Source organism: Miniopterus schreibersii (assembly GCF_964146895.1).
Source record: "Miniopterus schreibersii genome assembly, chromosome: 1".
Lineage (NCBI taxonomy): Eukaryota > Metazoa > Chordata > Mammalia > Chiroptera > Miniopteridae > Miniopterus > Miniopterus schreibersii.
Window position 1 is genome coordinate 193,486,620 of NC_138101.1, and position 27,678 is coordinate 193,514,297.

At 36.4% G+C, this 27,678-nt stretch overlaps 1 protein-coding gene and 1 pseudogene across 4 annotated transcripts in view; one reads left to right on the top strand and one right to left on the bottom strand.

Moving 5' to 3' along the window:
- The window catches only part of TRIP11 (thyroid hormone receptor interactor 11), a 55,771-nt gene that overhangs the window by 18,987 nt on the left and 9,106 nt on the right, over positions 1-27,678 (bottom strand). For all 3 annotated transcript variants that reach the window (XM_081146583.1, XM_081146582.1, XM_081146584.1), the window contains 13 exons: positions 26,392-26,502; positions 23,498-23,776; positions 21,493-21,561; positions 19,616-19,781; positions 17,613-17,975; positions 13,975-14,015; positions 13,299-13,382; positions 12,508-12,720; positions 8,895-11,912; positions 5,991-6,131; positions 5,185-5,378; positions 1,663-1,826; positions 457-560 (listed from right to left, as the gene is read on the bottom strand). In XM_081146583.1, the coding sequence (XP_081002709.1) occupies positions 457-560; positions 1,663-1,826; positions 5,185-5,378; positions 5,991-6,131; positions 8,895-11,912; positions 12,508-12,720; positions 13,299-13,382; positions 13,975-14,015; positions 17,613-17,975; positions 19,616-19,781; positions 21,493-21,561; positions 23,498-23,776; positions 26,392-26,502 (4,947 nt within the window). The remainder of the gene's footprint in view (positions 1-456; positions 561-1,662; positions 1,827-5,184; positions 5,379-5,990; positions 6,132-8,894; positions 11,913-12,507; positions 12,721-13,298; positions 13,383-13,974; positions 14,016-17,612; positions 17,976-19,615; positions 19,782-21,492; positions 21,562-23,497; positions 23,777-26,391; positions 26,503-27,678) is intronic.
- Positions 14,539-15,695, top strand: LOC308564668 (dCTP pyrophosphatase 1 pseudogene; annotated as a pseudogene). The gene is made up of 2 exons: positions 14,539-14,553; positions 15,086-15,695. The product of its transcript is annotated as a dCTP pyrophosphatase 1 pseudogene (transcript).

Consider the following 27,678-nt stretch of genomic DNA (forward strand, 5'->3'; position numbering starts at 1 on the left):
TTTATATCTTATATATAACTTTTGTATGTATGAAATATATCTTAATAATAAAGAGAAAAATATTTTAAAGGTTTATGCTGCAAAAAAATCTAAGGGATAGTTAATATGCATTATTTTAATCCATGTGAAATAAAGTACCCAATATATTTTGCTGAAAAGAGAAAATTATAAAGTTAAAATTGTGGATTAATTTGTCTCTTCTTCCGTGATCTCTAAAATACTCATCTGTGCCGAAAGAATAAAATGTCCTGCCATCTCGTATTTGCTGTCTACTAAGTCACATGAGGAAAATCCTCAGAGTCTTGTTCACTATTGTGCCACAACATGGGGTACAGATTAGTCATTCAAACAATATGTACTAAATTAATTGTTCAGGAGATTATTTCCAAGACGAAGATTCTACGAGAAACTGCTTCATAAAAAATAATATTTACAAGGGAAATCATTTCAACCAACCTGTAATGACGTCATTTTTCCTTCCAGATTTTCTGCCTTTTTCTTCCATTCAGCTCCAAGCTGTCTGTGCTTTTCTAGTTCAGCAGAATACATGGCTTTTTCCTCTAAAGACAAAAAAAGTTACATAGTATTTTGCAATTGTGAAATAAAATCAGAATTCTAAACCACTTGAAATTTTAGTAATTCAACAAAAACAGTTCATATGTCCCAACAATTACACATCCCTTAATGATGGTGTTAACTGCAATTAAGGTAACGAGATCCATTTCCTCTGCCTAAATCTTTCTCCATCTTGTCCATCTTGCAAACTCCTCCCTCTCTCCAGAACTCCACTCCTCTTTGGCAAAGCTTTCCCTTCGGCCTCAGTATCTTACTACTTTGTACACATGTTCATTTTAGTATTATACAGCATAGATCTAGAGAAATCTTTTATATTTAAAACTCAAGATTTCAACCATATGAGTAACTCTGAAGGTCTACAAATGTACAAATTTAAAGTTTAACTTAGGCACAAAACTATAATTCCTGCTGATTCATTAGCCTAATCATCCACATGTCCTCCTCTAGCAGTTAACTCATTGCCAATAATTACCGAATGTATGAATAAACAAATGGATGGGTGAATGATCTAGGGTAAATCTAAGAATGGGAGATAGACGTGAGAAAGCATATTCTGCTATCAGGGTAAAACTGCTCTGGTCACTGTTATTGTGACTCCAAAATATTATTTTCCACCTGGACTTGAAAACACAGTTACCTCAATGTACAGATGAAGAGCTAAGAATAGGTTCATCAATATGCAAAGGACAACAGTTACTGATGACTAAGTCTTTCAAGTGGGTTCAACCTCCAACCGATCTCAAAACCATCTTTCCTACGTGTGCCTCTCTTCCTTCATATGCCCCTGTATCACAGGATCACCCTTTCTATGCTACCCTTCTAGTTCCCCAGCACTTACCTTACTTGGTCATGATATGATACTAAAATAAATTTTTAATAATGACTATGTAGAGTTTATATTCTCTAGTCTTAATTATAAAAGCAGTCTAAATTAATTTATTGATGGCTACTTATCTTCCCCCAAGTGGGTAACCTTTCAAAGCTATCCATATCCCCATGCCTAATCTAAAATGGCACCGAAATAAGCCAAAATTCCCAATAACTACAACAATTTTTCTTCACTGAAAAACTGACCATATAGCTTACCTTGCTGGAAATGCTCTAGTACCATCTGCAGGTTGGAGAGTGACAGAGCATACTGCTTCACTTGTTCCCGAGACACAGAAAGCTGCAGGGCAGTTTCATCCCTTTGCTTGGAGACTACATTCAATTGTTCCTGTAATGACTCTACCTGCAAATTGGCTTGGTGGCTTCAAACAAAAAGAGCAAAAGTCAAACTGTTTCTCCTTAGGTACTTTACAAGATGAAACATCTTTCCTACATTTTATTGGATTAAATGCAAATTAGATTTCACAGTAACAAGATGAAGTGTCTTTACTACTTTTTTTATTGTGGTAAAACATATGTATTTACCATTTTCATCACTTTTAAGTGTGGAGTTCAGTGGCACGAAGTAATTTACATTGTTGTACAACTGTAACTGCCACCCACCTCCAGGATATTTTTCATCTTCCCAAGCCGAAACACCATGTTCACTGAACAGAAACTCCCGTTCCCCCAGCAACCATAGTTCCCTCTGTCTCCGTGAATCTGACCTTCCCTACATTTTACTGCATTAAATTCAAGTTAGAACTCAAGGAAACTTGAAGAATGCTTTGACTTTTGTTCTCCCTGTTTCTGTTAATCCACCCGTCCTTCCTATGAAAGTGACTCAGAATAAGTGGCAGTGACTTTAAAGACAGCATTGGGCTAAATAAGAAATGTCACCATAAGAAAAATTTACAAATAGCAGGCTAAAACTCTAAGATGTAATTTTTCATAAAATTATAAGTTGTAAGGGACCTTGGAAGTAATTTTGCCCAGCTTCCAACCCAATGAGCAATGAATTCTATGTCATCCCCTTGCTTTTAACATGTGAAATCATGGTGAATTCACAGCTTTCCTAAGGTTAGCCCACTGATTAGCTGCTCTGATTACTAGTTAATTATCTTTTACCATCATCCTTCAGCATGTATTAAATAACCCCTACAATTGCCCCAAATGATAAATCAGAGTTCCCTAAGAGATTTATATAGCACCTATCCAGGCTTGTCATTGATGTACTTCCTCAATGTATAATTATTACATAGAAAATACTGCAATAGTCTTTTCTGGGTTTTTAATATCCAGTTAAATTCTTAGTCAAGAGCAGCCCATCAAAGCCCATTTAGAGCAGCTACTTTGAAGAAACTTTACCCAATAGCACCCTCTTGTGGAAAGAGCAGTAAATTGATAAACAAGAGACAACTGCCCTCAAAGGTCCTAGAGTTTTATTCAACTTCGCTGGTTAGAAAATCACTCAACGGGTGACTGTAAAGATTAAATGAGCTGTGAAGTCACTCAAGAAGTTAACAGATTACCACATTACTGTTGTTAGGTAAGGACTCAAACACCATAATCTGGTTTGTACCTATATAACAAATATTTACTGAAGATCTATTAAACTATGTATGAGAATATATGCTTATGGGAAGGGTACAAAATAAATGGCATCACTGCTACCCTCAGTAACCTTACATTCCACTGAGTAGGAGAGAGTGTAAAACAGGTCAACAATTACCCTAAAGTAGAATAGAAGGACCCTATCAAAGGCTCCTGTCAAGCAGGTTCAAAGGAAAAAAATCACACCATGGTTTGGTTTGGGATTTGAGGAGTGGGGTGATAAATAAAGGGTTCTTTATGAAGGAGAAGCTAGTTGAAGAACAGGTGGGATTAACAGAAAGTGTTAGGATCAGGCCTACTTCCAGGCAGAAGGAAGACTATGGAGTGAAGAAGCAGGAGAAAAAGAAACAGAAAGAGTAGCCGCACCTCAAGAACTGAGTGATCCAGCTGGTTGGCCGGAGGTGAAAGTGAGAAATAAGGCCACGGAGGCAGACAGCCTGGGGCCAAAACACGGGTCTACCCTGGCTTTGGAAAAGGAGTAACAAGGTCACAGCTCTATTTAACAAAGGTTATTCTGGCCCGGCTGGGCGTGGCTCAGCGGTTGAGCATAGACCTAGGATCCAGGCGATAGGGGTTCAATTCCCGGTCAGGGCACATGCCCGGGTTGCGGGCTCTCATCATTAATGTTTCTACCTCTCTCTCTCCCTCTCCCTTCCTCTATCTGGAATCAATAAAGGTATATATATATTTTTTAAAAACACAGAGGTTATTCTGGCGATTACTATGAAGGGTAAGTGAAAGGGGCAGAGACTAGACTATTTTAATTCCAGAAAACAAAGGCCTAAAAATCGAAAGGAAAGAATCAATTTCATAGCCTGGAGATGTTTTGGCATTTCTGCTGATGCGAAACATACCAATGATCATCTATTATTCTCATTGTTGTTTTAAACAAGTTTTCCCTCTCAGTCTGAAGGCGTAATAATATACCCTACAATGTGAGGGAGGAGCTCACCCTCAGAAGTATTATCTCTACTGAACCATAATCTCTTTGCAAACAGATATATCTACTATCTCCTTCAGTATCATACACAGTAAAAAATAAATTAAAAGATGTGCATATCACTTATGGAAATATAAAACAGACATGATTTTCCCGTAAGATTTGGCAGTATATTTCAAAAGTTTCAAAAATACCCTTTGAACCAAACTTCCATTTCTAAAAATTTACACCAAGGAAATAATCTGTCATCAACACAAAAATACCTATCTTGAGATATGACAGCACTCCTAGTAATTTTGAAAACCTGAAACACTCTGCATGTCCAAGAATAATTGACTGGATTAAATAAATTATGGCAATCCAAATAACGGCACACTCTGTAGCCATAAAATAATATTGCAGAAACACATGGCTCAATGTGTACTGATACTCATATTAAGTAGCAGAAGCAGGTTATAAAATAGTATGAATATATGGTGTCTAGTTTGCTTTAAAAAATACACGATACATAGACACATAAAAGCATATAAAGGCACCAGAAAACGATTATTCCGGGATGGATGGCACTATGGCTTTATGTTCTTTTGCTTTATGTGGTTTTCCTGAAGTGAAAAATAAAATGTTTTGTAATAAGAAAAAAAAAAAAAGACATTTGATTGAGAGAAATAAAATTTAAAATTATATAAGCAGGGGCCCGGCTATTCAAAAGTTCTAAGAAACCAAGAGTTAATTCATACTGACCTATGTCTTCACCTTGCTACTTCCTTTCCTCTCTCCCTTCTTAGAGCCAAACCTTGTTCAACCTTAGATCATTTGACTAAAAATAAAACCACAAAATTTAATTAAATTAGTTCTTTGGGAGTCTGGTGAGCTAATTAAAGCAGCTGGTATTTAAGCCAAAGCTTCTGAAATGATGAGAATTATGTAGGTGATGGTTAAGATTCCAAGAAACCTCACTTTGAATGCCAGATCTGGTTAACTGTGAGACCTGAGTACAAAGCCCCCACACTCTGCATGCCTGACCTCAGGAAGCTTACTAACCCTCTTAACTCTAAGTTTCTTTGTCTGTAAGATAGAGATAATAAGCTTTGTGAGAACAAACTGAGGTAAAATATGAAAAATGCTTATTGAGTCTTATACTCAAGAAGTGCTCGGTTAACATTAAGGCTAAAAATGGAGGAAGGTACCTTGCATTTTCCATGGCGCTGGAAGATGAAAGCAGCTTTTCCTCCAACACTGTGACCTTCTTTCTTAGCTGAGCCTCTCTATCTTCTGCAGCCAAAGCTTCACGGGTATAAGAATCTTCTGTTTCTAAAAGATGGTTCCGCAGTCTCTCCAGCTCCTGGTTTAAGCGTAATTCTTTGTCGCGTAAATGTTGAACCTAGATAGAGGACATTTCTTTATTTTTCTTTTATGTAATATTCCCTCTCCCCCCACAAGCCACCAACTGTTATCAAATTTCCTCCAATTATTGAAGTGTATTAATTATATACTAATTTCTCATACTGCAAGATGTATTTATGCTAGGAAAAAAGTCTCCTGAAATCATCCCAAATATTCATTTGGAAGGTTTACTTTGTAAGGCCTCATTCCTGTGGCTATGATGGAAACTAGAATCATACGAAGGACTAGGCCTTTGTCACAGACCACTTTTCAGTAAATCTCATATTACCCATATTTTATAAATGGAAAATTCTTCTTATATCCAAGATATGCCTTGGTTTTAACTTTTTTATTTTAAAAAATCAAGGTATAATTTAGTTTCAGGTGTACAACATAATGAATGATTAGATCATGATTTTTCACTTTTGAAAATTAAAATAAAATGCATTCTGGGAGATCAAAATTTTACCATAGCACGTTAGAGAGGAAGACTAAGAAAAAAATCACCGATGAGAGAAATTAATTTTAAATGCTCATCTTTACCGTTTTCCTACTTAATAATCATTAAACTTAGTGCCTGAATCACTGCTTCTCTAAAGGGAAAGTGTACCTCATTCTGCACAGCAGTGTTTTCCATCTGCTTCTGCTTCAGGGCCAACATGACTTGATCTCTCTCCTGCTGAAATGTAACTGTCTTCTCCTGCATTGACTTAACTGTATTTAAAAGCTGATTCAACTCCCCAGTCTCACCCTTTAGGAAAGAAAGAACTTTAGCTTTAAATAAAAATATTTTAAAAAGACATTTCTTCATCAATTCACTTTAAAATATAGCTGACCATGTGAAGGTCATCAAAGAAGGAAAGTCTGAGAAACTGTCAGTCTAAAGGAGCTGAAGGACTCATGACAACTATACACAATGTGTATCCTGGTTGGCATCCTGGCACAGGAGGGGACATTTGGTAAAAGTTAAGGAAATTCAAATAAAGTACAAACTTCAGTTAATACTAATGTATCAATATTGGCTCATTAGTTGTTACAAGTGTACCACAGTAATGTAACATGTTAAAAATAAGGGAAATTGGGTGTGAGGTGTATGGGAACTCTACACTATCTTTGCAACTTTTCTAATAATCTAAAACGACTCTTAAAAGAAAAAGCTTATTAGAAATATTTTAAAAAGAACTCAAAAGACAATCTCTTCAAATTTACCCTAAACAACAGTGTTCACAAACCCAAAATCACTCCAAAAAAGTGTGTGTGTGTCCCCACTCATCAGGCATTCACAATTGTTGTTGGAGAAAGTGTCAAGATGCTGGCAGAGGAGAAATAGGGAAGTCATTTCATATGCACAGCCTATTTTAAAAGAATATTTTGGCAACAATTTAATGAATGAAAGTGACTCTGGAATGACATGTTGCTAGATGGTTGGGAAATTTTATTCTTGATTGCATTCCATACAAGTAAAATATATATTAACGACAGCAGAAAAAATATGACCACTGCAAAAATAGGGCCATGAAATTAAGACATTAGCTGGAATTCTAGAAAGCACAAAAAAGTGACAGGCTATTTACAGCCTGTTTTAAAAATGCATGTCTTAAGAATCTACAGGGTGTCCCCAAAAAATGTATATATACTTTAACACCTGAGAGCTCATTTCTGAAAATGAAATGTATTTTAATAAACACTGCCTTTATAATTATTCAGTGTGTGTATACATTTTTTGGGAAACCCTATTTTTATAGTTAGGTATTACTTTAAATTTTCATATAAATTTTCCATCTCTTTAATATATAATTATCTAAACCAAATTATCTAAACCAAAACATAAAACCAAAACCATCTGTTCCTTTAATCTCAACACCCCCTCCTAGATAGTGAGGCCAACAGTTTCCAAGCGGCGTATTTTCAGGTGAAATTTTTTTCATATTACAGAGAAAGAACCAATGGTTGAAAAGTAAAGAGTTGAAGATCTCCTATTGAGAATATCCCTTTCTCCCTAAAAAAAGAGATGTTATTTATTATAATAAAGGCACTCTTCAATTATATAGCATATTGGAAAAAATTAGTTTACGCTAATTACCTTCAAGTAATACAGTACTTAAGTATGACTTAACAGGGAGCTTCCTGAAAGGTAGGCAAGTCTTACTTAAATCTATACACTTTAGATCCATAAATATCAATGAAATAGAACTAAATTGTACAGTATGATAAAACTACAAGAGGAAAAAAATGTATTAAAAAAGAATACTTCATTGTTCTACACTCCTGTTATAATCTGACAGCCCTAAGACACTACACCCAATTTTGGTTAGTGAGCGGTAAACAGCTGCTGCCCTCTAAGAGTCTCTTTCTCACCTATTCCAGACCAGCCCCACGGGAGGCTAAGGCCTTACACCTAAGGAAGAACAGCTCAGGGCACCGACTTCAGCAGGTGGCAAAGAAGGGCAAAACGAAAGGCTTCTCTTCCCAAACCGAAAGCTACGGGAAGCATTTCCCAAACTTTAGTCCAAGACTCTAAGAGAGAACCTATTTGGTAAAAGAAGTTAAATCATTTTGTATCTTGTGCCTGGCAGCATGTAAATGCTCAAGAAGCACTTGTTGAATATGCTCATTTCTTTTCCAAACTTCTACTACTAAAAGTATAGACATCAGAGTAATAAGCACTACCGAAAAGCCCTACACAGCACCTATCATACACAGTATGATGTACTAGAAGGTCTTCAATACATTCTTATTAAAATCAAAATCAACTGCGTGTAAGAACTTAAATATGTCAAAAACTACTGATACTTTATATATGTAATCGCTACAACCCTCCATTTTATGACACACCCAAAGTCACACCAGTGTCAGAGCTGAGCCCATTGTGTGAAAAGCATTACTCATGACTAACATTTTTCAAACACCAGGTCGTGACTGATTCATAAAAATCAATTGAATGGGTCATGCAGCACTTTTTTTCATAGAGCATCACATATAGTTAAGGGTAATTTCTGAAACTTCTCAGTTTTACACACACACACACACACACACACACACGCTTACTGTGTCATAACGTAAAGCGTATTTCTTACTGCAGATCATCAAAGATGGAGCGTGTATTTCACAGAGCTTCTCATTACATATGAAAACCTCTGAAATGTTAACCATCACTAGGCAGTTACTGAAATATGCCAAAATTTGGTTAAATTGTACTGACTTCAAATTTTTCTCTTGTAACACATTTCCATTTTCTGAAGAAAAATATTAATTACCGCTAAACTTTTTCTAGTTACCAGGCTCTAAAAGATTAACCCAATATTAAAAAATATTTGGAAATACCTAGTAATTTGGGGAAGAAACTTCCAGATGCCTTTGAAGAATATTTATTTAGAATGCAATACAACACTTTGAAATAAGTATTTCTGAATGAATGAATTCATACTCCCCTTCAAAGATAATAATAAAGTAACACTAAAAATGTCCTCCACCCCCACCACTCTCTAGATCTAATTCGCCACCCAGGACATACCTCTTTTTCTTTAAGTAGCTGCTCAAAAGCAAGAGCCTTTTCCTTCATTGAATGGCACTCAAACTCTTTTTCTTGCAGCATCATAGAAAACTTCATATTAGTCTCTTGTAATGCTTGATATTCTGTTTCCTTTTCCCTGGTTGTTTCTACTATTTTTTCATTTTCCTCTTTTAACTTACAGATGTCCATTTCTAAATTTAATATTCTCTCCTTCAGGTTCGTTACGGCCTGCCTCAAAAGTTCGTTTTCATTCACCTTGTTTGTGAAATTTTCATTTAAAGAAAGTAACTTATCACTTTGGGCTTTAATTAAGAGGTCTTTCTCCTTAAGTGACTTTTGCAAAACATCTTGTTTCTCCCTCAGCTGTTTAATTTCTGAGTCTGTTTGTTCGTGCTCTTTTTTTTCCAGCTCTGAGGTGGCAGCAATCGAATTAGACAATCTGTGGTTATTTTCCTGGAGGGTTCTAATTGCTGCATCTTTCTCCTGCAGCAACTTTCTTAGCTCTTCTATCTCTTGATGAGAAGATTCACTTAATGTTTCAGACTTAGCGATTCTGAGAGACTCTGCAGACTGGGGAGTAAGTGATGACCTGGCAGAGAACTGAGGTGAAATAATATCAAGTTTTCCTAAAAGAAGATCTTTGGTGTTGCAAAGCTGCCCTATGCTATGCTGGACTTGGGCTAATTCCTGCCCAAAATTTTTGAGTTTGGTCTCATTCTGCTCATAACTTTGAATCAGGCCAGTATAGTCCACTTGTAACTTAGAATTATTATCACTGTCAACCAACACTTGTGCCTGCAGCTGATGGAGTTCCTCCTGAAGCTGGGCTGACTCATGTTGCATATTCTGTACCGTAGTCATTACCTGCTGCTTCCACTCTTCCATTTTCTTTACTTGTTGTTTTAACTTATCACGTTCCTGCAGGAGCTCCTCAAACTGATTACTATTAACACCTCCGACCTCATCACTAGTGCTGGACGTCTGTAAAACTGTCAGTAAGGTCTGACATTTCTGACTTAATGCATCTATTTCAATGTCTTTTTCTCGAATGATACGTGATAAATTCTGAACAGTTTCTCGAAACATTTCTTGGCCGGTACCTTCAAAGTTAGTGGACAATTTCTTATTTTCATCTTGCAGCTTCACGAGGGCTGCCTCTTTGGCAGCAACTACATCCATCACTTTGTGGTATTCTGTTTTCAGGTGGCTGTTTTCCCTGGTCTTCTCACTCAAAACAGCCAGCACCTGCTCTCTTTCCACCGCTAAGGCCTGCACCTGCTGCTGGAGGTAAACAACATCCTGGGAGTAGGAAGCTGAGGAAATTCTAGCGTGAAGAGCCTGTATCTCCAAATCCTTCTGCTGGATAATCTGAGTCAGTTTTCCAACCTCATCCTTGGACAGCTGATCGATCTGTTTAGTTAAAGATATATTCTTTTCATTTAGAAGTTTAATCTCTAGCTCTCGTTCTTTTATTCCTTTCACTAACCTTTCCGTTTCAGCTTTAGATAAATCATGCTTCTCACTTCCATTTTCTATGTTAAGGCTCTGAACTTTTGTTTCTTGAAAAATATCAGAATTCTCTGTGTGAATACCTTGCCTTTCTTCATGCAACTGGGTTTGGATTTCTTCAATTGTTTTTTGCAAGGTCTTAATTTCCTCATCTTTCTCTAGAAAGAGCTGGGTGTGCGTGACACTCATCTGCTCGTGCTGGCATTTAAACTCGTCCATTTCCTTCTTCTGCTCCTGTAACGACTGAAGTAGCTGCATTTTGCTCTGGTTCTGATCTTCAATTATTTTCTGGTGCTGCTTGATTTCCTCTTCAAGGTTACCCTTTATTATATTCAGCTGAGACACCTCAGATTGTAGTTCCGTAATACAGTCGAGGGTTTTAGGGTCAGCCACAGGGGCGGTTCGGCTCTGCTGTTCCCGGAGCCGTTCCAGTTCTTCTTTTAGGTGATTGTTTTCTTCTTTCATGGATCCGAGAAGTCTGTCTTTTTCCTCTATGGTTTGCTTCAAGTTTTCACTTTTTCTTAAGGCCTCAGCATATTTATCTAACTCCTCCTGGAGCTCTGAACTTCTCTCTTTAAGTTTTTCAATAAAAATTTCTTTCTCGTTTATAAGTTGTGTCAATTGCTTCCGCTCTTCCAAACTAGATGACAAAATGTTCTTAGTCTCCTTACGATCAATATCTATCTGCTCAATACTCTTTTTGAGTTCCGCTATTTCAAAGTCTTTCTCCTGGCTGAGCTTAGTTAGGCGCTCGTGTTCCAGCTGCAAAGCAGAGGCGCTCGTGTTCCGGGCCTCTGCCAGTTCTCCAAGGGTCCGCTCATACTTGTCTGCTGCTTCCAACAGCTTCTCTTCAGCCCGACACAATTCTGCTTCTAACTGTCCTTTTTCTGTTTTTAGAGTCTCTAAAATAGTGTTTTTTTCTAGAGAAATCTGATTGTTACCAATAATAGATTCTTCCAACTGATGTCTTAAATCTTCACAAGCTAAAACCAATTTTTCGTTTTCCATTTTGAGATCAAAAGCAACTTTCTTTAAATTGTCATTGAGCTCTTCCACTTCTGAAAGATTTTGCTTTAGATTTCTGATGTCAGTGTCCCTTTCTTTAAGTAGGTCATCCTTAAAATTACTGCTAAAGTCTTGATTAAGAGGCTGAGTTAATTCACATCTGACTCTAGAAAGTTCCTCCTCCTTTTGTTTAATATGTTCCTTAAGTTCAAAGTTCTCCTCCTGGATATTTAAATTATTGTTTTGTGATTTACTTAGTTGATCTCCTAAATCTTCTATTTTACCCTCTAGCTCCTGCTTGGCTAAACGCAAGTCATTCAGGACCAGCTCACTTTGAATTAACTTTTCTTTCTGCACATCTAACTCTTTAGTAATGTTCATTTTATCATCTTCAAGTTGACAAACTTTCTTTTTTTCATTATTTAGATCTATTTTCAGCTTATTGATGATGTGATCTCCCTCATTTTGCTGTTTTGATAGCTGATCTTTTATCAAAATCAAGTGCTGCAAGAAAAATTAATTTGCATGTTAACTTTAAAACGTGCTCTCATTTTAGTATCTAAGGAAATTTTATAAAATGTCGTACACAATAGAATAATAATCCTCAGATATTTCTAATCCTTCTTAAAACTCTTTTAAAAAGCCCCAAAAAATTGCTAATATTTTACAGAAACTCTATTTTATCATTTTAGAGATTAGAATTTAAAACTAAAGACGGTAAAAGACACATTTTGTTTATTTTCAACTCTTAAACACTGGGCAGGAGTCAACAAATCAGCAGTAATGGGGCAAACCAGGCCTGCTGCCTGTTTTTGTAAATAAAGTTTTACTGGAACAGAGCCAGGCTCATTTGTTTACATATTATAACAAGAGTTGAGCAGTTGCAACTGAGACTATATGGCCTGCAAAGCCAAAAATATTTACTATCTAACACTTTACAGAAAAAGTTTGCCAAAGTCTATGACTAGAGCGTCGATGAACTAAAATATTAATTAAAACCCAAAATGAAATAACACCAGTCACCTTTGCTTGTTAACCTAGTGTTCAGTCTACTGGGTAGAATGTGCTGCCGCACCGTCTTTAATACAGTATTTACTACCTGTGTAGCTTCTTGGTTCTGCTTATCCAATTCCTCTAACTCGGCTATCAGCGTCTCCTTCTCAGTAATACTCTGATTGAGTTCTTGCTCCTTTGCCTCCAAATTAAGTCTTAAATCATGTAATTTTGAATCCAAATCCATGTCTCTCATGGTTGTACTTTTAATTTCTTCATATTCATTGTTTAATTTTAAAAGTGATATGTGAAGTTCTTCCTTAAATGATAAAAGGGAAAAAATACAACACATACTATCAATTAAAGGAGACACATTAAAAGATTAAAAATATAAACAAAACCCAACATTTCATTACAGAATCTTACTCTATCCCTGCTACCAATATACCCAAGAGACCCCATTTCTACCACCAAAAATGTCCCTCTTGGTGGGACATTCCCTCACCACTCAGAAATTCTGTCTACACACTAGACACATTCCGGGCCATATAAGCAGTAAGTATAGTGACTAGTATGCCACACCAGGCTCCCAACCCACCTGTGTATGCTGCCGCTGTCAGGACTTCATCTGAAACCAAAGAAGAACCTTTACCTATTTTTTCTGCTCATATCTGTATGCTTACTGGTTTATCTCTAAACATAAACTCTGGCCAGCCTCTCATACTCTGAACCTTGCCCAAGTACTTCAACCTGGCCTAACAAGCATTAATGAGATCAGCTTTATCCTCAGGACTCTCAAGAACTAAACACGCATTTTGATATAAACTGGCTCTTAGCTGTGATCCATATATAGTACACATGCCATTTTAATTCTGCCCCCGTTTTTACTGCACCCACCTTTTCTTGACTCAATACTGAATTCTCTTTTTCTAAAACTTGGACACGCACTGTAAGTTTCAGATTGTCTTCAGCGAGATTATCCTATAAACATGTTAAAAACAGTTTTCAGATAACAGGAAATTTTGAGTTTACAAGAAAGCAGGTAAGCTATACAACTAGGCATTTCTCCTCAGCATTTCTTTAGTGACATATAAAAAGTATAAGCATACAACACTGGACCATCTAAAGCCCGTCACTCATTCTACAGACATTTGCAGAGAGGATTTCCTTATTTGAAAAATATATATAAATACATTTACAAAATAACCTGTGATCATCAGAAAAAGAAACAATTCCCTGACTATCACAAAGGGAAACCAAAACGCATTCCTCACTTTGGTAAAGGATCTGCTTCTACTGTCTCTACAAATCTAACATTTGTCAAATTAATCTTCAAAGAGATATACTTGCATTTTTCAATTATGCAACTTTTAAAAATGTCAATTTATGATGCAAAAAGTTTGTTATTCATCAGCAAACATAAAATTCCAAATATCAAAGTTCCTAGGATAAATTCACATGAATTTGTAAAAAAAACACAAAAAAAAAACACCACAAAATAAGCAACTATAATGATCAAAATACTTTTTCTTGGTAAACCAATGCCAAAAGCTTTCTCTTAAAATGAGTTTACCTGGTTTAAATGACTCAGTCTCATTATTTCACTTTTAGCATCTGTAAAAACAACAATGGGTCTGACATTAAAATTCTTTAACTTAATAATTACCCCCTAAAATTAAACTCAGAAATGAAACCCAATTAAAGTATATTTAGAAGCACAATTAGCAACCTCAGAGTTCTTAAGGTAAAACGTATTTTTGCTATTTTATATTTCTATTTTGACTGTTTCAAAGAAGTCATAATATAAATGCCAGTTACAAACTGTTAAAACCCAATTCTATGAAACAACATAAGAATTATAATTGTATTCTGAGTCATAAATTATTTATTGCCTTGATAAAAACAGTAACAACTGTTTCAAAGTGAGCTGATTAGTTTTTGTAGCAGGAAATAGTATAAGGACTAAGACCAGGGAAAAAACTTAAAACACAAATGTATATTTATACAACAATAATACAATAATCTATCCATTTTCTTAAGCGACTTAGACATGACTACTAATAAAAACACCATTCAATCTGGTATTCTGGATATATCCATTAATAGAAGGGGTTCTAGAACACAAAGACAAAATACCATGAGTCCAGCTGAAGTAATTCATTCAGTGTTCATACAGGAAATACTGAACGTTTACTGAGGTCAGCTGCTGGACAACAAAATGGAAAAATATAGTCCTTGCTTGCTCTCAGGTTTACAATTCAGAGGGGAAGACAAGTAAGCACCTGATTACAGTTCAGTGTAGTACAGGAAGCACAAGGTGCTGTTAGACCAAAGAGGGCAAACTCCTAATCCAGACTGGCAGACAGTGGGGTGGGGCGGGGGATGGTGGCATGCGGGGCCAGGGAAGCAGGTGTGCCAGGTGGCTCAGAGTGACTACAACACCTGTGTTGAATCTTAGTATGTAAAGAGTGAGCAAAAAGAAAGATACTCCACACAGAGAAAGCAGTAAACACAAAGGCAACAGAGCTAAGAGACACCATTTCCCGTTTAAGGAGCTATACAGAAAGTTCAAAACGGCTAACACTTAGAATGTTAGAATAGGAAGAGTTGAAACTGAAGAGGTAGATAGGGAACGGAGCATTAAGACATTACATGTCTGATCAAGTTTAAACTTTATCCTGAAGTTCACAGGGAGCCACAAAGTACTAGTTAGGAAAGTAACCTGCTTTGAATTTCTGAAAAATCATTCTGGCTGCAAAAGGAAAATTGTTGAGGCATGCTCCAAGCTGAGTGTGGGCGACACGTCCACTGTGGGTGGGGAGAAGCGTGGGGACACGGGGGAGAGGGCACTGATGCTGCCAGCCCCTTCAGCTTCAGCCTGGAGCCCACTCGAGGACATCTGCCGCCTCCATGCAGACTTTGCTGCTGAAAGGGACTGGGACCAGTTCCACCAGCTCGGAACCTCCTCCTGGCTTTGGTGGTGGAAATGGGGAACTGGCAGGACTCTTTCAGTGGAAGCCTGAGGAGGAGCCTGGTCCCCAAGGAATGGGCAGCACATCAAGAGAAGCTTAGTGATGTCCTCATCTGCCTGGTAGCATTAGCAGCCCACTGCCATGCGGATCTTCCCCAAGCAGTGCTCTCCAAGAGGGACACCAACCAGCGACATTACACAGTACATCTGCCCCGTGGCTCTTCCAGAAAGAATAGACCTGCTCCATGGGGAACACCCCTGAAGACCAGACTGTGGGGACTGCACGCCTTGCCTGTGAGTCCACCGGTCAGGCCTCAACCTAGAAACATGGGCCCCGGATCTGCAGCTCAGCATGGCATCCAGGTGGCTTGGCCATGGAACCTTATACTAGTCCTTTCCTAACAGGTCACGGGCCTGGGGGCCCCACATCCTGAGGTCTGAGGCTAAAGAACCTCTGGTAGACGGCCCCTTGGTATTCTTCTCTCTCAATAAAAGTTTAAAGAACAAAATTGTTTGAAGGAGTGATCATGGAGACCAGAGAATAATAACAGCTAACATTTTTATAATGCTTACTGTGGGCTAGAAACTATCCTAAAGAGAACCTTGCAGCTAGTAACTCGTAAAATCCTCATTACTACTACAGCTATGAAGATATCATCGCAACTACACAGATGGAAAAAACAAAAAATTAACTTGCCCAAGGTCAGCAAGTTAGTGAAGGAGCTGGATTCCAACTCCATCATGTTCTTAACCATTAAGCTATCCTGCCTCATTCGGAGACTTTGAAAGTTAACCAGGTCACACACAAAAAGTTATGACTGGCTAAAGTTATTCATTGGCAGTGGAAATGAAAGAAAGGGAAGGCCTAGGGCAAGAGATTTGTTTTTAAAGCAAATAAACTCATATGTACCACCTAACACATTAAATAAATATATTTTGAAAAGACCAGAGCTACTTTGAAGTCAAGTGAGAAAGAAGTCCAGAATCTAACCGCACAGCCTTCCCTTTGCCTTCATAGCAGCTCCCAGGACTAAAGTACCTGTGAGAAACCCTAGAGCTCCTTTGGGAAACAATACTGAAATACTATGAACCTACAGTTAACTTCAAATTTTCTGTTTTGGGAGACTGGTAAGTGCTACCAATTACCAAGGTAGGAAAAGGAGAAGACATGGAGACTTTACCTTGAACCTAACAAATTTAAATTTACAGACTTGGCCATCCAGGTCAGGAATTCATGATAAACAACTAGACAAGGAATACAGATCTGGGGGTGGAGGGGGGCGTCCAGAGCAGGAACGTATGAGTTCATACAGCGAGAGTTTGTACTGAGAGGAGGACACAGTGGAAAATAAGATGCATCTTTTCAGCCAAAGAGCTCCCATTATGTTTTCCTGGCATACAATGAATACTGCTGCTTGGCCTATTTATTTGATTTTTTTTTAATATATCTTTATTGATTTCAGAGAGAGGAAGGGAGAGAGAGAGAGAGAGAAAGAGAAACATTAATGATGAGACAGTTGCCACTGATCGGCTGCCTTCTGCATGCTCCCAACTGGGGATCGAGCCCAAAACCCAGGCGTGTGCCCTGACCGGGAATCGAACAGCCATCTCCTGGATCCTAGGTCGATGCTCAGCCGCTGAGCCACGCCCAGCTGGGCTGGCCTGTTTCATTTAATACTTCTTTTTTGTAACATGGAACACTGGTATGGAAACTAAATATCACCTGGAGCATGGACAATGGTAGAAGACCTATGGTTTTATCACTCAGGTTTGCTTAGATTCTGGAGGTCATTTCGAAAGGTCACACAAGATTCTGAAGAAGGTAGGCTGCAGTCCCTAACTGGAGGGTCCGGGCCCTAGTGAGTTATAGGAAACACTTGGTTCTATGTAGATTAACAGAAACAGACCCATTGCTCCCCTCAACAAATGTTTGTACAAACATTTCTCAGAAATCTACATGGCTCCTAAGTCAATGAGTTCCATGTAAATACTTAAAAGATGAGGAAAAGAGGTTAAGAGGCAGACACCTTAGCCAATACTTAACCCTTTTTAGTAGAAAATTCCTATTTGTGATCTATTATGGCAGTGAATCTAAACCAAACAATTCCATTCAAATTCCAGCCATTTCCATGAATATTCTATTTCCACAAAATACTCAGTTACACAAAGTGCTAGTTGTCTCTAAAAACACTAGTATGCAATGAAACACCAATCAGGAATAAGTTCCAAACATTTTATACCCGACAGTGCTTGCTGCAGTCTAAGCACTTCGTCCAGCGCCGCCCCCTGTGGAAGGATGCCTTCCTCTTCCTTCGCGGTTTCACTCTGCTTCACAGCACAAAGCTGCAATGTACTACACTCCACTTCCGAGCTTTCACACTCTTTCATTATTTGCCTGTTTTCCACATTTAGTCGTTCTTGTTCCTTCCTCAAAACTTCTCTGTCATTTTCTGAAGAAGATAATTTTCTACTTAAATCTTTTATTTGATCCTCAAGTTCTTCGATTTTTTTTGTAGACTCTACTTTTTCAGTTTGCAGAACTTGAATAGTTCTCTGCATCTCATGGATTTTAGAGTGATCAATTACCGCAGTTCCTGAGCCACCTAGAACATAAACATAAAATCAAGGACAACAATTGTACAGGAGGTAAATAGCTTGCTATATACAACTAAGATCTCATAAACTTCAGAACTTGGAGGCCTGAAAGTTAAAATAATGATGTAACACCACACTCCTATTAGATCAAAAACCAGAACACTAACACCAACAAATGCTGGTGAGGATGTGGAGCAACAGGAACTCTCCTTCACTGCTTATGGGAATGCAAAATGGTACAGCCCCTTTGAAAGATAGTTTAGTGATTTCTTACAAAACAAACATATTCTTATCATATGACCCAGCAATCATACTCCCTGGTATTTATCCAAAGGGGCTGAAAACTTAAATCCACAAAAAAACCCCAACAAGGATGTTTACAGCAACTTTATTCACAATTGTCAAAACTTGAAAGCAATCAAAATGTCCCTCAGAAGGGGAATGGATTAATAAACCGTAGTACATCCAGACAATGGAATATTTTTTAGTGCTAAAAAGAAATGAGCCCTAGCTGGTTTGGCTCAAGTGGTTAAAGCATTGGTCTGCGGACTGAAGGGTCCCGGGTTCGATTGCAGCTAAAGGCATGTACCTTGGTTGCAGGCTCGATCCCCAGCCCTGGTCGGAGTGCATGTAGGAGGCAACCAATCAATGTGTCTCTTTCATATCAATGTCTCACTCGCTTGCTCTCTCTCTCTCCGCCCCCCCCCTTCCACTCTCTCTGAAAAGCGACAGAAAAATATCCTTGGGTGAGAATTAAAAATAATAATAATAGAATGAAAAATAAATAAATAAAATAAATAAAAAGGAGTTATCAAGCCATGAAAAAACATGAATGAAACTTAAAAGCATATTACTAAGTGAAAGAATCAATCTGAAAAGGCTATATGAGTCCAACCATAATAACAATTCTGGAATAGGCAAAACTATGGCGGCAATAAAGAGATCAGTTGCAGGGGATAAAGAGGGAGATGAGGAGGCAGAGCACAGAGGGTTTTCAGGGCAGTGAAAAGACTGTATGACATTATAATGATGGACACGTTAGTATATTATACATTTGTCCAAATCTATAGATTGTACACCAAGAATGAACCCTAAAGTAAATTATGGACTTTGGGCAATTATGTGTCAAGGTAGTTTCATCCTTGGTTTAAAAAAAATAAAAAAGTACCATCCTGCTGAAAGATGTTGATGGTTGGGGAGAATATGCACTGGCAGGTGAGGGAGGACAGGGAGTATAAGGGAAATCTCCGTTATCTCCTTCTCAATTTTGTTGTAAATCTAAAAGTGCTCTAAAAAAAAAATAAGTCTAAAAAAACAAATAACTACAATAAGCAAAGCATTCAAAAATAGTTGAGGAAAGATATTATTTGAAACAAATACTAAAAAAGCCTATGTATCTGAGTTTGAAAGAAAGTGAAAATGCACCAAACAATGCAAAAAAGTCTCTGTATTATAACTTGTTATCACGAAGGACAAAGGACCTTTCCATTCTTGCAGGATCATGATGCCAATTGCTGGCCGATGAGCAGAACTAGTCATTTACTCCTTTAGAACTCTGTCCAGCTTTACATCAGTGTCCTGATCTTACAGTGCTAGGTTTCTCATTTAATTATGTCACCTAACATGTTAAACTAATGAAATTAAGAACCTTGTTGTAACAGATTTTCCAGTTCTTCAATTCGTTCTTCATAATCACTTAATTCTTCTCGATGCCGACGAGTTATTTCTGCCAATTTCTGTTGATGTGCATTCTGTAATACTGACATTTCATGTTGATGATCATCAATTTCCTGACTTCGGTTCTGTTTAAGTTCCTGAAAAAATAAAAACAAAGTTAACCACATTAATAATCAATGAACTTACCTATTTCATTTTTGTAAATCTGTATTATTAAAAATAATTCTCCGAATGTGCTAAGGCTGAAAAAAATTTAAACACAGGCCCAAAATTTGGACAACTCTGAGACTCCACCCTTTCCTTTCTTGGGCCTTAAAAACAGTTTTTCTACTTTTAATGATGGAATACCAGCAAGAAAAAAACTGAAACAAAAAGTGAGCAAAGATATCTTTTTTCCTTGGCATCTGTGAGCATGAACTTCTCCTACTAATGACATTCCACCAATATCAATGTCAATCTTCTAGCCAATGTGTGACTATTGTCCTAATACCCCGTCCTCCTACTCAGTTCTTCCTTCCATCAGTCTTGCTGGGAATCCCAAGACTGTCAACCAAGGTGCCTTGCTACCCAAGTTGAGACCACCAGTCTCTCTCCTAGAAAGCTAGATCTTGGGCTGAGTCTCTCAAAAAGAGAAGCTGCTTAAACTAGAAGCATCATGACAGCCACACCCTAAAAAGTCCATCCACTGTGTCCCACTACCTAGATCCTTGATGCTAGTCCCATTCCTGTCTTTTCTGAGGCCAAAATGCTCAACTTTTCCTTCAATCCTGTGAACAAATTACCCTGGGTTCTTCCAATCATTCATTCAATCAATCAATCAGTCCTCTTTTGCTTTACTTAGCCAGAGACAGTTTTTGTTGCTTATAATGAAGAATCCTAATCTGGCCAATGTGGCTCTGTGACTGATCATCAACCTATAAACCAGGAGATCGAGGTTCGATTCCCGGTTAGGGCACATGCCTGGGTATCGTGCTTGATCCCCAGTAAGGGGTATGCAAGAGGCAGCCGATCAATGATTCTCTCTCATTGATGTTTCTATCTCTCTCTCTTCCTCCCCCTTCCTCTCTCTGAAATCAATAAAGACATATTTAAAAAGAAAATAAATAAATAAATATACATTATCTTCTATTTCCTGAGAAGACAGGTGAAGTTAATTCTTTATTCCTATGCACTTAGGTGCCAGCACTTGGGAAGGAGCTTTACATTTACTCTTCAAAACAATTCTATAAAGGAGGTATTATGATGACATCTACTTTACCGACAATAAAATGGAAGTTGCCCAAAGAAGCACAGCTTGTAAAGAGTAGGGCCTGGATTCAAACATAGGTCTGACTCAGGAACCCACCCACACTAGTACTGTAATAACACTAAAACCAAAAACTAAAAATTCTACACACACTAAAAACAATTCATTGCCATGATAAGTATATGTAATTAAGACTTTTCTTACAGGAAATAATCGATACAAACAAGCAAAATCCCACCATTAAAAGAAAATAATTACTTGTAACAAATAACATTAGCATTTATTTTGTCAACATCCTTTAACCCCAAACCTTGAAACTTCAGCAACCTTGGAATTCTGTTTTAATAAAGACAATTTTGTGAAATACAACAGAAAACAGAGACACGGAATATAAACTATCTAATAAATAAATGTTCAAAACAAATGGTTTTGGAGAGATATATTTATATACCTTACTTATCAAATAAAGATACAAGACAGTAAAAAGAAATGAGTATCATATTCAATATAGTTACTTTTGTAATTTTTATTAATTTAAACTTGTAATTTTCATAAGCAAATTTTAAGTGTATAATAATCATTGTTCTAACAATCTGCCTTACTTTAATGATATCTTGCAATTTGCAGATTTCACTTTGATCAGAGCTGTTTGATCCTTGTGCTTTAGAAACCTAGATTAGAAAAACAGAATTAGAAAATTACATTGATTTTCTTATAAAAAAGAGAATCACAGACTAAGTAGAAGATACTTTTCAAAAATGGGGCATTTCCAAGACAAATTTGGATTAAAGAATGCCAAACACTCTTGAAGAAACCTAGTCCAATAGTGAGTAATACATACTACATAAAAGATACCATTCAAGAGTATGTTAGCTAATTGGGGAGACAACAGTTTTACAAAATAAGAAGGAAAACACCATAGAATATTCTACTTACTTTAAAAAAAAATGTGTATTTGATGATAATCAGTTTCCTAAAAGGTAATTTTTAAAATAAAAAGTTATCCAATATTAATGCTAATAATAGCAATAAAAAATTTTTTTAAATGATTTTACCCAGAAGATCTCTACCCTTATATAGAAAAACCTTTGGTATGACAATAAAAGAACTTTTGGAGTCTTCTCATTCAAAGCTGTATGCTGCTCATTTACTTCTATTAACATTTATTATATAGTGTGTTATGGAACCAAAAGCTGCTCTCTGGATTAAGAGGAACACAGTAGCCCTGGCCAGTGTGGCTCATCAGTTGGTTGGGCATCGTCCCAGGGCACGTGCTTGGGTTTCAGGCTCAATCTCCAGTAGAGGGCATGTAGGAGGCAGCCAATGAATGTCTCTCTCTCTCTCTCCCTGTCCCTTCCTCTCTCTCAAAAAATCAATTTTTAAAAAATTCAAAAAAACAAAGAAAGAAAGGAAGAAAAAGGAACACAGTTTAATGGAAAAAAATTAGGATCTGGAGTAGAAAGAAGTGTTTGCATCACAACTTAATCACATCTTGAAAAGTATAATACAAATATTAACTTTTATTATGCATTGCTAGAAAATTAAGTTCCCTGAAAGGTCCCAATTATGTCTTTTTACCTTTATATCCCAGTACAGGTATGTCATTTGGTAGGCATTCAAGGTATGCTTAAGTAAACACATGAATAATCCATCTCTTCCTTATGAAATCTGACCCTAAGCAATGTTTCTTAAAAGTGTATTACTCCTATTATCAGAATCACCTGGGATATTTATTTGTTGGAATGCAGTTTTCAACGCCTCAAAATAGGCTACAAAATCCTAATCTCTGAAGGGAGGCAGGGAATCTACAATGCTATCAAGTCCCCAGGTTATTCTTACACATATAAAGCTCAAGAACTACTTTTTAGAGATAAAATGGACAGATTATTCTCTCTAGATTTACTCTGGGTATCAGAAATGTCTAGCAACTTGGGGAGCAAAAAGATCATTTTAATTGGGAGGATTTTTCCTTTACATAATTAAGTTACACTCACAAAAAGATAGAAAATACTTTATTTTTCCCTACATTGATGAAATTAAATCCATATGAACAATGTCCCAGTTTATTTTGAATCTCATGTCTATCGACAACCTTAGTAGCATATACAAAATCTGATATGTAAGACAAAAAAAGCATTCCCTGGAAGAAAGTTTGCAGCCCAAAATAGCAAGTATTTAATTTCTAGTGCACAGGAAACAACACAAAATAGTTTAACATATTTATAATACCAATTATCAGACTTTAATTTTACATATAATTAATGCAAACAGAAACCTCAGACAATATCTAAGCAAGTAGTTTCAAATCTCGTGCCTTGAAGCCCTGATTTCCAGCAGTGAAGCCTTACGAACTCCAGGGGAAAAGGTGCTGGTTCAACTGTAGAAACACGATTTTTATTTTGAAAATTTCTTCCCAATGTTGTGCAGAAGGGGAAACTGAAGCTGAGAAAGATAACCTGATTAAAATCACTTAGAAAGTTACTGGCAGAACTAGAATATAGGTTTCAATTTCCTAATCCAGAGTACTTTCTGATACCAAAAGCTCTACACATAGCACCAGTATTTTCACTCTCATCGTTTCTAAAAATTCATGAAAAGTTTACCTACCTGAGCAATATGCCTCCAATGTATAACTTCTGATTCAAGTCTTGAAATTTCATTTGACAATCTGTTTATTTCTTGTTGTGATGAAATTATGTCACCAAAGTCCATGTCATCATCATGGAAAGCTGCAGCATGATGACTGACACCATAACTGAATGAAGATGATGCAGTGGTTGTTGGTACACTGCCAGCTCCGGAATTTACAGACTGAGCAGCAGACTGCAGCTTCAGCAATTGATCCTGTAGTGCAATCTGTCTTGCTTTAAGATGGCTGATTTCTACCTATATATTCATAATCCATATTTTAAAGAAGGTACTTTAACATACCATAGATTCATAATATTAAAAGTCATAATAATTTAACATTATCCAATGATGATACGCTTATCAACTGAATCCAAGACTTCTATAACATCCCAACCACAACATTTTTATTTAAAAAGCAAACATAATCACCAGACTTAAAGCATAGATAATGTTTTGAATAGTATGAAGATCAGAATTTCACTCATGTAGTAACCAAAGCAATGAATTCCTCAGTTAAACATGAGTTTACTAGCTTCTATGTATCAGGTAGGATAGGCAATTCCTCAGAGTTCTGTGTGTGATTATCAGATTTCAAAAGATGGGAGAGTGGAAGCTGTGTCAGCCTATGCATTGGAAAGTTTCTTGAGAACATTTGTTGGAAGAGTCTTATGTAACTGATTATGGCTGGATTTAGGCTTAAAATGCACCATGAATCAGGAGTGACTTTGTAGTGGTCTGTACAATACAGCAGGTAGAATGCTTTGATTTATTAATCAAGTCTCCTCAGATAAGGTAACAGTGAGTCTGTGGTTACTGGCTTGTGAGTCTAAGAAGGAAATTGTGCACTAACAGACACCTTGGCTTTAGCCTTGGCAAAGAAGGGCCAGTGAAAATTTGACTCTACTCAGGGAGAGAACAGTTTAAACACTCTAAAACCCTGAGCAGAGTGTTGACAAGTCATTGTCCAAAAGAAGTTGTGAACAGAGGACTTAACCATAATGTCAAATCCATTCTGAGACAAAACATAGAAGTAGGCTAGAAAGAACTGAAATAAGCTTTCTAAAACATTCAAGCTAGTCCAGAAGACACCCTGCCACAGCTGAGGAAAACTGGATACTTGAAGAGACAAGCCAACAAGTAATACAGTATTACTAAATGTGCATGTCAAGCAACTAGACAAACAAAAATCAGACACAAGTATGTCAAATGTCATAACAAACAAGGTTTTCACATCAGAGTTCCTTCTCTAATGGAGGTTCTAATAGTAGTTCATAGATTTCATTCATTTTCCAATATATGATACAAGGTAAATTGCATCTTTAGGGAATATAAACATCACAGTGAGGACAGCAAATAGATTCTGATAAAGTATATTCATATATTATCTTCCATTCTGGTAAAAAGTACTAAAATCCACAATGTTTTTCAAATGTAGCTATAATACAAAGAAAGTTCTCAATATACACCAAACACTTATATCAAGTTGTAGAGTAAGCTCTAATAACAAAGAGGCATCTCTAAACTTGAATGCTTAATTTGCCCTCTAATATAAAAAATTTTCCACAGCAATGTTTTCAACTAGGATGTAAGCATCGAAACCACCTATGGAGTTTTCAAAAAATACCAATCCCAGGGCCTCTTTTCAGTATGCTAAATTAGAATCTCCTGGAAAACATGAGCCTGTGTATTTTTTAAGTGTCACTTATGATTCAGCTGTAAACCCCTGGGTGGGAACTATTGCTCTGCTGTAATATCTATGTCAGTGCTACTCAAAGTGTGGTGTGCGGACTTATGCCATGAATGTTTGCTACCTGTCCATGGAAAGTACATAAATTCAAAAAGTAAGGCGTAGAGACTTTTAAAGCAATGTGACAGAGTAATTTTATATCAGTTGAGCCTTTTAAAATAAGGTAGGCTTTTAACTTTAATTTGTACTTGTAGTTATGCTTTTTTATATTCTTTTTTTGGTAGTAATTCATTTTAAGAAATTCCCAACAGACTGGAAATTAAGTTCTTCTTTAAGTGTTTATATTTATCTTTAATGTGGTTTGTTTTAATTTTTCATCTTAATATGCCACTAAAGGAACTAGAAATCAGTGCATCTAAATTTTAAAAACCCAAATATGAACTTATGGCAGAAATGAACATTTCATCAACAAAATGAAGAACACCCAAATGATCTAGATAATGAAACAAGAAATGGTTCTATTCAATAGAAGTATTACCGAATTCTAGTTAGTACTGAACACTAAAGAGAATTCGACAACAGAATGAAAAACAGAGACATAGTCTATATTTTAAGGATTCATGACATTGGTTATATTGTATAATATCCATTACCAGTACTACAAAGAAAAGATAAGCCAATTCCAAAATAACTATTTCTATCAAACTAAAGGAGAAGAAATTTACAGAACAGTATAAGTCCACTATAAAATACTTAATATTCTGTTTTTCCATGGAAAATCAAGTAAATACCAGTATAGCATATATTAGCACTTGTAGTTAAAATTAGCAATGATCACACTTATTTCAAACAATTTTAAGTAAACAGATAAGAAAATAGGTTTCATAAAATGAGAAATTATAAGCAACAGATGCCTAAAGATATTTTATACAGGGACTTTCCTTCTTTTGGAAAGCAGAAATTAAACTCCACAAAGGTGAGTTTATGTAACATAAGCATAATAAAAAAGGCTTACAGAGTTCTTCTTAAATTAGTGATATCAACTGAATTGGTAATTATTAACTTCAACACTCTTTCGATATTTTTATGGATCTAAATATAGCTTGATTTATATTATAGCTCTTAAAAACTTCCTAAATGCCTTAGAGTGAAATAAGTATGAAGTAACTGTAATAACCTTTACCTCTTTCTGTTGTAGTTGATTTCGATAACTTGTAGATTGATGCTTTATTTGAATCTCTGAAGCTTCATGCTTTTCTTCTAGATCAGCACAAAGTTTCTTTAGTCTTTCATTCTAGAAGCAAAGAAAAAAGTATTTTAACAAAAACACTAAAAAGTGAAACATGTTAGTAACAGTTACATGCGTGGCATTATAAAAAACATTGCTTCATATAAAAAAAGACGCAAAATTTAAAAAATTCATAGAGGACAGAATTCTGGCCTTTAAAATACACATTTCATTAAAGTTTCTACTGCAATAAGCATGTTTCTACAGACTATAAATAATTCTGAGCCAAAATTAAAAAATAAATCTTGTTCAGTTTGATTTTCTGCTAAGAAAAAGCTGCTGATCAATGTTTCCTCCATCTTTGTATAACCAATGTCTAGCACATAGTAGGCAGCAAATGTCTGGTATAAATGAACTAGATTACATGTTTAAACTTTTGTTTTCTCTCCAAACAGAACTTTTTAAAAGAAATCTCTTTTAAAAATACTTCTGGCTGAAGTACAGATCAGGCCAAAGCCTCATATCACTTGTCTGCCTGAACCCCAGAGGCTCCTGAGGCACCTCTGAAAAACCTGATGTGAAAACTACCTGGTTTAAAAAACTACAGTTAGAAGTACACAAACACTCTAAGTATAATTCAATGAATCTAGGTATCATAGTCCTTTGTTTTAAGATGCTGACATGTATGAAAAAAATTACTTAAATTTTATGTACCTAAATATTAAATTATCTTGACCTATTATCATTCTCTGAAATCTGAATGAATACATAATGGAGTAAGAGAAATGGACACTAAAACTTTTTTTACAAAAAGGAATTTACACATTATTACAGATAATAATTCACTAAGAATTCTACTAATATATCTACAAACATAGCTTAACAATAACAGAATAAGGAGACTGATGGTGGAAAAGAGAGCTGCTGCTAGAAGGTGGAGGCTTCACTTTGCAGATGTCATCTATTTCTTATATTCTAGGAATTTCTAATATTGACAAATGTGAAAATTATGATCCAGGGAGATTATATTAATTCCCACAGAAAATCAGTGGAGTGAATTAATGGAAAAATTACCACACACACAAATCCTAGTTTGGGACACTATCTCCAGAAATCTAACACAGACCTTGGTTATGCTGAAGAAATATTAATAAGAAACAGGACCAGTGGTCACACAACTGATTACTTTCTATTCTATCAGATGCTTTTACGTGACTTTCTGTTAACATGAAAAACACCATA